Source organism: Trachymyrmex septentrionalis, unplaced genomic scaffold, assembly GCF_001594115.1.
Source record: "Trachymyrmex septentrionalis isolate Tsep2-gDNA-1 unplaced genomic scaffold, Tsep1.0 scaffold32, whole genome shotgun sequence".
Classification (NCBI taxonomy): domain Eukaryota; kingdom Metazoa; phylum Arthropoda; class Insecta; order Hymenoptera; family Formicidae; genus Trachymyrmex; species Trachymyrmex septentrionalis.
In genome coordinates this window covers 1314381-1326197 of record NW_017305485.1, presented here as the reverse complement: position 1 = coordinate 1326197, position 11817 = coordinate 1314381, and the positions used below count along the sequence as shown (strand labels likewise).

The window sequence follows — 11817 nt, the reverse complement described above, 5'->3', positions numbered from 1 at the left end:
GGAACGAGAAAACAAGAGAAAGAGAGAAACCGAGAAAGGATGAGTGAGTGACAGAGAGAGAGAGAGAGAGAGAAAGGGGGGAGGGGGGAGGAAAGGGAGGGGGAAAGAAGCTCCAAAGGAAAGTAGAAAGGAAGGAGGAGAGGGAGGGGGAGAATACGTACTACGAATACGCGAATACTCGACTGTAGTATAGTAATAGTACTATGATTCAGTCACACCCACATGATCCACAAGCCGGTTGTGGGTTCAAGATTTTTTTCTCTCTCTTTCTCTTTCGATACGTATTCTCTCTCTTTCGCATCTCTCCTCGTACGCACGCACGCGACACGCATCGGCACGAGGTCACGCGTACGTATTCGTATCTATCCGGCCTTGCCATGCAGCGTTCTAATCGCGCACTCATTGCGCTTGTAAGCGCAGCAGCGGTAAGAACCCGAGTATGAGCGTGGGAGTTTTCGAAGCGTCGCGCCCGGGATAATCGACGGGAATCGGCCGTATCGATCAGGACCGTAGCATCGATGACGATGGCAGCTAACAAAGTAGCGAACTTGCTTTCGAGCGAGGCAGGCAAGCTCTCTACTGTGGATTTTTTCTTTCCTTTTTCAATGGGAGTTTTGGAACTCGATGAAATTGCGACTTTCGTCGAATGTCTCTTTACTGATCGAAACGTTCCTCATTCTTATAAATCTTAGGGAATAAATTGTCAGAAATTTCGTTTCTCCTTTCCTCAAGAGATTGGACACCATACTTTTGCTTCGTCATATTTTTCTTGCTTGAGATAAAATGATATGTATTCCCCTTCTATCTTAAACAAATCCTAAAAAATATGACAGAAGTTATCGAAACGAATACGATGTTTAATTTTTTATTTAAGGATTTTTATCCCGGGGCTCCTCGCGGCCACAAACCGATCCTGATCGCGCGCCTCGGTCGAGTGCTCGAAACACCTGACGAAACGTCCGCGGCGATGCAACTGATAAATACAGAAGTGATGGTAAGAGGGGGGGGGGGGCAAAAGGGGCAGGACGTACACTCGGAATGTATCAGAACGTATATGCGCGAATTCCCGCGCGGCCGGACGTACCAAGGATCGCCTTTGTGCGGACGATCGAACGGAACGGGTCAGCTAGTTCTGTGGAAGATGCATCTTAATCCTTCCTCTTTATTCGTTTTCCGATCTACGATTTAGCACGGGAAATGCGGGCGAGTCTCCGTCATCGATTTCACCAATACGAGACGATCGGGAACGTTGAAGGAAAATTGTCTCGTGTTCATTTTTACAAATGTACAGAAATTGTGCCCGTTTCTACCAATGTAGATTAACATTAATCTTGATTACTTTTTCTATGTCTAATAATTAGAAAAGTATAAAAAGTATTCTCTAAAACTGTAAGATTGTATCTTACTCTGTGTAGAGTGAAATCTCTCACTCCTAAAGATTGAAAATTGAGCCTCTCTTTTTCAAGACTCGCTCACACAATTTGTATTTTCTTAAAGTAAGATTCCTCTCTAAAAAAACATTTTAGGGAATAAATTAAATGTACATTGGTAGTAAAAATGAACATCAATTCGTTAAAATTAATTTACTAAAAAATTAACTTTAATCTCGGTTTAATTTGCTCTAATTCTTCTTCTAATCCTCAGAGCTAGAAAAATTGCAAGATTACCCAATTTGTATAATAATTCTTTAATTCACAAATTTCTAATTTTTAAGATTGAAAAATATACAATTTTCTAGAATTAGGAAAATATAATTTTTTAATTGAAAATTCCTTAGAATTATGGAAAGATAAAAACTTGAACCGAAATTAAAACTAATTTACAATGATAGAAATGTTGAGCATCAGTGAAAATTGTCGAGGCGACAAGACCCGAAGTCGGAGCCGCAACCGAGGACCTCGGTGCGGTGGCGAACTCGCGTGAGCGCGGCCGAGTTCTTTGTGATCAGAGCTCGACTGAGAAACCGGTTCCATTGGCGGAAGACCCCCCCCCTCTCTCTCTCTCTCTCTCTCTCTCTTTCTTCGTTTCTATCGCTCCACCAGGCGAACCGAATGAATCGCACGCGGCCCGTTTCAATAGACGAGGGCCCCGTCGACGCGGTGTGTACGCGCGTAAACTGGTTATCGCCGATCGTATGTAATCGACATGCGGACGACACGCGTCCGCGGCGGTTGCGTATCGATAAACGCATGCACGCAGATGCGAGAACGATGTGTCAACCCTCGTCTCTCTCTCTCTCGCTCTCTCTTTCTCTCTTTTTCTCCGCCCTTTTCCTCTTTTTTTTCTCTTCACGCCAGATTACGTAAGCGGGATGAATGTTCCATGGACCCGTCCGCGATCGTGAAGCTAAATATTTAACAAGAAAAAGATACTTGGAATATTTAATACAATCGAATCGCATAAATTAATTACCTGTATATATACACGTAAAAAAAATTGAAAGAGGAACTTATCGATGATCGCCACGATGTTAATTGGACTGAAATACATATAACGAACGCGACAACGAACTCGAGACGCGAAGTACGCTTATCAATGTTTTATTATAAAGTTGCAGTCATTGCACATTATACAATTTTTACGCATTAATTTCGTGTAATTTTTTTACACGAAAGTTACACACTCATTAACGCTATATAGAAATATTACAAACAGGTACAAAAACTACGCTACTTTAATTGCTATCTTATACTACCACTCTCGCTCGTTTTTTTTTTCTCTTTCTCTTTCAATCACAACCACCTATTTGTTTATCTAAATGCCTTGTAAGCGTTAGAGCTTGGTCTTGCTCGCGTGGAATGAAATTACGTTCGAACGCAGCGAACGATATACATGTAAATACAATGTACAATTACGCCATATCGTAACCGGATGAAACCTCGACGATGAAATTCTGAAAATGTGTGGTGCACGACAAATCCAATTCGAATTTATCAAACATTTTTTACATTAAAAATATTATAAAAGAACAAAAATTTATCATTGAAACCTTATTCATGTTCATATAAAGATAAAACTCAACGATAAAATTTTTTTACTATGTCATATTCATCTATTTGAACTTATTGAAAACTTTTAACATCAGAAAGAAAAAGAATTTATCCGTTGGAACTTTATTCATATTTTCATAAAGATGAAACTGAACAATTAATTTGAAAATTACGACAAATACGTCTATTTGAATTTATCGGAACTTTTTAACATCAGAAGGAAAAATTTATTGTCGAAATTTCGTCCATATTTTAATAAAAATAAAACTCACACTGGAATTTTTTAAATTGATGAACTATGACAAATTCATTTATTTGAACTTATCAAAAATTTTTAATCAAAAAGAAAAATCGTCGTTGAAACTTCATGTTGTAATAGGAGATAAAATTTTCTATGATTCGTCTATTAAAAATTTATTGAAATTTTTGAAATCCACAAATATATGAATGGGAAACAAAATGTTATCATCGAAACTTCATCCATATTCTATAAGCATTCGAACATTCCCTTATATAAATTTGGAATCCTAAAATTGTCAACGTAAAAAATTGATACCAATTAAAATTAGAATAAATTAGGAATTTCCTACTTTTAATTAGCAATATCAGTCGATATATATAATACACAAAAAATCATCACGAGCTAAATACGATTTCATAAAAAAAAAAAAAGATTCTCAAAAAACTTTATGTAACAATCACGCATAAAGGAGTAGCACTGAATGAGTTACGGTCCTCGAAAGATCGATATGAGATCGCGTGTCTTATCCTTACGTAATCTATATGCTAATCCGCTACGTTCTTATTTTATCTTTGACCATTCTTGGCAGTGACGATTCGTGAGCTTCGTGTTAATTTATTTTCTATCGCGGACGGTACGTGGAAGCTGACGCGTATTATTTGTGTTCTGTATTTTTCGAGAGTTGCAAATAAAAAGATCGAGAGATTAATGGATCATTAAAAAATGTTTATTATAAAATTGTTGTGGCGCCGTTAGACATGTTAGGCGAGCGCTAACTTAGTGATACACAATAGTCGTCCCCGGGCAAGCACCTTCTGTCATCGGATTTAATCGGTTCGGAATTTTTCTTGCTTGTTAATGGCTATTTTCTTGTAAATATGCGAACATGCGTAGAGTAATATTAAATAACCATTTGTGTTTGAAGAACTTTTCTATGCGCATGCCTACAGGATGGTCCCACATTATGGTTCTAAAAAAAAATAGCCTTTGTACATTGTGTATGTACAGATATTTGTACACTTAAAAATTACAGTTATGTACAAGCGCATTGTATAAAAAAGGTACATCGTCGTATAAAACACAAGTATTTACAAAATCTCAGACTGTAAAAAAAGTTACAGGACGCAATTATTTACAATGGTCTGGCAATAAAAAAGGAGGTGTGTGTACTTGGCCGCGTGTATATATTTAAATAGGAGATCATATAAATGTGTTCCGAGGATTTAATCCGCCTCGAGAAGCGATTCGGCACCCGGAGGAGCGGTGCCTCCGGGCCGTAACGCCACGAGGTGCGCTTTTTTCCGGGGCGACGCCGCGTCCTGTCGTTGGACAGGTTGACAAATAAAATCGTTGCCCGTCAACATTTTCTGGCGCTTCGAGCACGAGACGAATTCGTACACCAATGGCTGCTCTTGCCTAGAAAAGTTGTTTAGTCGCGTGTCGAGTAGCTCGGTGGCATTCATGAGATCAAGATCCTCGTAGAGCTGCTCCACAACGATGTCGTCGTCGACAATGTCGATCTGCTTGGTTTCATCATACGTAACGTTCTCGTCGTCGTTGATGGTCTCGTCTACCACGGACCCACCAGTTTCGGAATCCGCGTAGCTCTCTGCGTCATCGTATGCCTCATCATGCCTGTCTCCCTCGTACTTCATTTCACCTCGCTCAAGGAACTCCAGCTGCTCCGGATTCACCATGGCTCGCTTGATCGCGCTCGGATCCTTTCTCGACCATTTCCGTACCTCCTCGTCCATCTTGGCCACTTTCGACGGATGGATGGCCCAGAGACAACCCTTTCGCTGACTACCATTGCCGGGCGGCTTCTCGATCTTCTCGAAACACTTATTCAGCGACAGATTGTGCCTCACGGAGTTCTTCCAACCAGTTGGCGCAGTCGTGAAGTAGGGGAAATGCCGGCTGCATAAACGAAACGGGAAAATGGGAAATGAAATTTGCGCGAATCGGAATTTTCATTAACAACAACAAAAAAAAAGAAATCGTATATTAGGTGTCAGAGAATTATTTGGTAATTGACACTTAAATTTATTGATAATTAAATTTATATAAAATTGGATCGATCGAATTTAATTTGATCAGGATTCTAATAATATTCGGATAAAATTCTAGCGAATTTCATTTTCTTGAGAAATATTGCTTTTTTTCGTTATTTTGACAAAACGAGACAATCTGTAAATTAACTGTATTTTAACGTTGTTTGAGATGAAAAAATTCAAACGAAACACGACTGCAAGGAACGACAGTTATTTTACAAGCATAGCCGATTTTACAAGCATGGAGTTGCAACGACAAGAAATAAAGGCAGGTGGTAAACGAAGCCTGCCGTCGATTTCTAGGGGGGACTGTACCCCGGCGTGCCCCTGGTTGTTCCAAGGGCCCTGTACAAAATGGCAGCTTCTCGCTTAGCTCCCTTTCCGACCCGAGAATAAAGAGGGAAAAGACAATACTTTTCCCCCTCGTATACCTAAGCGTAGAGAGTAGGGGACCTCGCCAGTCCCTTTATCCTTCCGGCCAAATGGCCGAAAATAAGCAAACGGACGACACGTTATTCATCACGTAAAAAGTTCCTTGTCGTTCATCCCGAAAACGTTATTTCTTACTACTCACGTTCATTGCAAACTATAATGAATAATATATTAACAAACAAATTCAGAGTAAATATTTCAGTTTCAATTTCTAAAAGCACGAGAAAAAAATTTATTAAAGAAGGTGTTCTAAAAATTCGATCGAAATTATTTTATTCAAAGCAAAAGTAAATGAGTTCCTTTCTGAAATTTTTAAGAAAAAAATAATTAGATCTTATAAAATGATAAAAATAGTAATTTGCAGCAATAAAAATTTTCAAGCAATGGGCAAAATATTGACTTGGAGCGCACATTTGAAAAGTGATTAAATTAAAACAAAATTTTTGTCTCTGGAAATTTTTTTGTCTAAAAATTATTTAAATATTCATTTAATATTTAATTATTTAGCAATTTACACAAGTATTGATTAAATATTTAATGTATTTTTCTGTATTAATAAATTTAAGAGCACTCACCACATGAAATTGTAGATTTCTGAGACTGGCAACGATCCCGTTCGGCTATTCTTCAGTGCCATCGCGATGAGACATGAGTACGAGTACGCGGGTTTCGGATAAGAGTTGTCACGGTTCCCTGACGTTAACTCCTTCTCACGCTTTGCCGCCTGTATCATGACCGTCGTCGTCGCACCTGTACTGACGTCGTGCACATTATTGTTGTAGGACATATGTTTGCGAATCTGTTGCAACGCCTGGGCACCTGGATTAGTTTGCAACATCTTGATGTCCTTGGCTGTGCTTGATATGGTGCTTATTTTAGGATGCAACCTCGTCAGTTGTATCGTCGGCGAGGAGATGGCCACGTTGGCACCGGATAACGTCCTGGCGCCGACGTTGCCCGACGACGACGATATCGGCACCTCCACATTCAAGGGTGTGAGCGACTTTTGAGTCATGTCCTGCTCCTCATCATCCGTCTCCTCGTCTTCCTCTACCTCTTCCTCTTCCGTTTCTTCTTCCTCCGTCTCGTACTCCGTCTCATTATGCTCGTTATCCTCAACTTCGATCTCTTCTTCCTCCTCGCTTTCATTCTCTTCATCGTTTTCGGTTCGTTCGATCTCACTTTCGTTCTCTGTTTCATCTCCCTCGTTTTCAACAGCGTTCTCCTCCACGCTCGCTGTTTCCAGCATCGCTGCGTCGCTATTTGTCGCGGGGCTGCGGATAGGCATGTTACACGGCAGTATCAAATTCGGATCCAACGTCAAAGCCAGTTCGCTGTCACTGTCCAAATTCAATTCTTCCAGGTTGCTATCAAACACAGACATAATATTAGAGTAAGTGCACACGATAAGACAAAGGGCACTTTTCGTCCATTTAATGACACAAACATCAGTCTATCTTTCTTGACATTCAATGAGTATCAAGATAAAACGACATTTGTTGCTGAAGCCACCCAATGTGTTGGTCGATTATCGTTTGTGGAAAGTTGACAATGTATGTAATCGCGCAATACAATTGTTACTGCTTTCCATAAATGATACAATAATCATATTATGTCGATATTTTGCTTATCACACATGCGCTCTTTAAACTTTTTATAAAATTAATTAAAATTGAATAAGATTTTCTTAATTCAACTTAACTTTTGTAAATTTCCGAGTCTCAGTAAAATATTTTCAAATCCTGAATTAACACATTCCTCTCTCTTTTTTAATTTTAAGCAACGTTTACTGGCACTAATAAATGTCTCTGTTTCATGGTCATCATAAATAGAAAATTCGAAGAGTTTCTTTACCTGTTCGAACTGCGGCTTTTGTCATTCATGGCGAGCGGATCTTCATCGGGTTCCGTCAAGACGTCGTCGAAATCGAAGCCAAGGCCTGGACCAAACCAGCGTGGACCACCGATTTGGCTCGTATTATCGCAACGCCGAATACCCATATGTAACATCTCTGGACGACCCTGGAAGGCGTCCGAGATGCTGTCGCTAAACAGACAGTCCCATGGATCCCCAGACAATCCCTGCTCCATCCCGACGGTACTGTACGCATTTACGGTATCCAATTCCATTCACTCGACTGCAAGAAGACGAATAATAGCAGCTTTAAAAGACTGTCCTTAGAAACTTGCTAAATAATGTATAACCAAACTGCAACCCGTCGCGAATTATTCACCCGGAGTTTCATTTTCGTAAAAGCGACGTAACGAAACCCCATATGAAGTTTGTCCATCGTGAAAGCGAAATTGTACTTTTATAGCTCCATAAAAAGAGTCTAGCTATATATATGTATTATATATATGTATATATATGTATTATATGTATATGCAGAGAGAGTTATAAAAACGATATTGTCTCACAGAATTTTTATATATACGCTGAATTTTATTATATCCATTTGTCCGATTATATTTTGTTACTCATCATCTCTTCGACTGTATTATGTGTTTGCAGGCGGTCATCTACGCAATTTTATGCTACAGCGATTGCATATCTGGAAATTTTCCATCATTTTCTTCCGGCCATCATCGGAACTCCTATATCTCAATGAGCGTGCGTGATTTTGTAGCGATATCCGCGACGTATTTCGGATCAACATGCATCTCATAGATCGATCATTTTTTTCACAGAATGCTTCTCCATTAAAGGCATCTAAGATCAATGTCTACGGCACCACGAATCGCTCTGTTGAGGAATAATAGCTCACGCGAGCACGTGAGAGTTCCCGAGAGAGTTCGTCGAATGAAAGCAGGTCTGTTCCTCGAAATATCGCGCTTATCCGTCGATCGAGGTGATTCAAGGATCAACCTTTGTATCTCTCAATTCATAAATCATTCCCGACGGCCTCTTTGTGTTTTAATATATATGTAAAAAAAAAAAAAAAAAAAAAATACACGAATGTATTATAAATATAGAATGTATTATCAATTTATAAGAAGCTGGCCGTGTAAAATATTCATCTCTGATTATACAAGAATCTCCGTAATTACGTCTGACTGTACGCTTAAAAAATTCCCACGTTATCTCACGTCTTTATCAACGTCGTGAGTTGCAAATACAGCGAGTACCTAGAATCGGTGGCTTGGTGTCTCACTACGCTAGGCAAAGACGATAGATTCTCTACGTACGCGAGAACCTCGTGTATGCCTCGCGTACAATTACAATTACACGCGCAGGCTGCTGCATAAGTGTGCGTATATATGCATGGGTAGAGGAGAGAGAAAGAGCGTACGAGGATCTTGAACCCACAACCGGCTTGTGGGTGTGACTAAGTCATAGTACTACAGTTGGCTTACACTATATGCACGACTTCGTAGTAGAGCCGCCTTCTCCTACGCCCGTCCCCGCAATTCTTTGTTCTTTTCCTTCTATCCTCCATGCGTCCTTCCACGATTGTCTCACATTAAGAACTAATAACGGACAATCGACGTGCTCCGCCGCTGAAACGAGCGGAATACACAAGGGATTCCAGTCAGAAGAGGCATCACGTGGCGAATTCTTATTAAAATTTACGCGCAAAGTCGTTCGCTCGGAGAAACGTTCGTGCGTAAATAGTAACAGGATTTGTCACGTAAAGTCCTCCAAGTCGCGCGCCTATGTATTTATCTCATTTCGAGCGCGATACAGCGCATCTGGGGCGAACAGATTCTTTTTTCCATTTCACGTACGAGTAGAGACGACGAGTATCCAGTCCGGCATCGATTCGAATATTCCACCGCGTAGATTGTGCGTAGTCGCAACATCCGGATCTCACGATGGACCAACCGTAGATACACACAACCGCGCCGTCTCCGTTCGGCCCGCGCTTTTCGCCGAGTATCGATCTGATACCATCCGTCCCCTTCCATTCCCTCCCCCCCCTCCCTCCTCCTCCCCCCCGGTATCTTCACCCTATCCCCCTGACATCCACCCTCGTCGTATCCTTCTTCCCCTCCCCCGGACCGTCGGCCGAGTACTTGCGAGCTGCAAGAGTGCGCACCCAGCACATATACCATGCACCAATGCCGCGCCCAGGTTCGTCAGGGTGGCACCCTAAACACTCCCCTATCCCCGTTAACCCGTTTGAAAATTTACCCCTCTCTCTCTTTCCGTCTTGCTCCCGATCTCCCTCCATTTCCTTCATCCCCTAGCTTCCCCAGCGCAGCCTGCTCGTTACCCCTTAATACCGCTCGCTAGGGGCGAATTAATGCTTCTATCTTTGTAAATAGGAAAGCAGATATTGGATGTTGTGTTGCCCGTCATTTTTAGCAAATTTGTATACGACTCCTATGCTCCTACGAAAGAATCTTCTAATAACTGCTCTCATTATCGATAATCCATAAGTAGGAAACGTTAAATACATACAAATAGTTTTAATTGTTAAAAAAAAAAAAAAGGAACTGATAGAAAATCATAATTGATAGAATCCATAATTGAAAATTTTACGCAAGAGAAGAGTACGTTTTGCGATTTAACGAATAACTTCATCTGTTTTTTCAATCTGTGACGGAAGTTTTTTGCGTTCTGCTAAGAGTGTTGATTTGGAAACGTTTTGATATGCACGATGGAAGCTTTTAATTTTCACAGCTAATTCGAAGGCGGCACGCTACACTGAAATCATTTATTTCCATCGGTCACGACACCGTTCTCGGTGGATTAATACCGACATACGTATCATTTAAATGGGACAGAGCGGCTGGCGTGCACAATGACGTGTCTGTGCGCACGTCGCATCGACGTACAACGCGTGGCAACGTACGCACGTGGCCGCGCGGAATTGGCGCGAAAAACTCTCGTTGTTGACGTCGCGTCGAGGCGACGAACGCACGTAGTTCACGGAGAGTCTCAAGTACTCACGGTAGTGTTAAAAAAAAAAAAAAAAACGTTCTTTAGACGCGCATTATTTTTCGATACGTGCCATTCGCACGTTTTTAACAAAAAAAAAAAAAACGTGCACTCCCGCCTCCTTCCTTGCTCTCTCTTCTCTTTCATTCTCACACACGGAAAGAATGGTTTTGCCGAAATGTCTAAAAGTTTAACTACTCAGATAACATGTTACATAAGATATCTACAAAAACGTCATGGGGCAAAAGACGTCTTTTAGATATCTTATAGCAACATAACTGTTATCTGGGTAAATACAGAGATTTAAAAATAATTCTATTGGACCTTTAAAATAATTATGTAAAAATCGATCGAGAAATGTTCAATACAAATAAGCGAACGTATTAGGGCCTTATATTATATAATAATATATATGTTATTCATTTCCTTTATTAGTATATATTTTTTAATATGTATGTATATGGGATGACTGTAAAATTTGGGTTAATAGTAAAGGTTATGGAGAGGTATAGCTTTTGGGGGTTTTTAATAATTTATATAGCTTTTTTTTTTTTATTAAAATAGCTATTTATTTATTTCATATTTGACTACCTAAAGCTCATGTAGAGGCTCCTGTGTATGGATCTATAATTTTAGCTGAGGTATTGTCAAAAATATGGGGAGATATGGATTAATTCGGTTAATAGAAATATTTTATAAGATTAATGTAAAGTATAGATATATAATTTTCAGATTAAGGATTGTTGGCAGAGTTACGACTGGTATTTTATGTTTAGTTCATATATAAAGGTGGATATAAAAAGTATGGTGGCTTATTCTTCGGTAGTTCATATAAATTTGATATTGTGTAGTTTAATGACTTATTTTAAGGTCGGAGTATTGGGGAGATATATAATAATTTCTCATAGGTTATGTTCATCTGAAATGTTTTATATAGTGAATTTATATTATGAGCGGTCGGGTAGTCAGTTATTGTTTTTAAATAAGGGTATAGTGAGTAATTTTCCTTCTGTTATTATGGTGGTTTTTGTTTTGTATTGTTAATTTTTCTTTTCCTTTATCTTTGACTGAAGGAGACTATATTTGGTCAAAATGAATCTTGACGCCTAATATTTTTGTGTGAATTTTACAACTTCCAATTCAAGCAAACTGTGCGATTATTTGCAACACAGTAAATTGAAGCTAAATATTATGTATGAATATCATAAATTGTCAAGCAATT

At 39.6% G+C, this 11817-nt stretch overlaps 1 protein-coding gene across 1 annotated transcript in view; it reads right to left on the bottom strand.

The window, feature by feature from the left end:
• Nucleotides 1-3687: 3687 nt before the first annotated feature.
• Nucleotides 3688-11817, bottom strand: part of LOC108749985 — a 17720-nt gene continuing 9590 nt past the window's right edge. Inside the window, exons 2-4 of the mRNA XM_018489122.1 lie at nt 7569-7851; nt 6290-7081; nt 3688-5148 (exon numbers count right to left, since the gene is read on the bottom strand). Coding sequence (XP_018344624.1) covers nt 4455-5148; nt 6290-7081; nt 7569-7843 — 1761 coding nt within the window. The 5' untranslated portion in view covers nt 7844-7851 and the 3' untranslated portion in view covers nt 3688-4454. The remainder of the gene's footprint in view (nt 5149-6289; nt 7082-7568; nt 7852-11817) is intronic.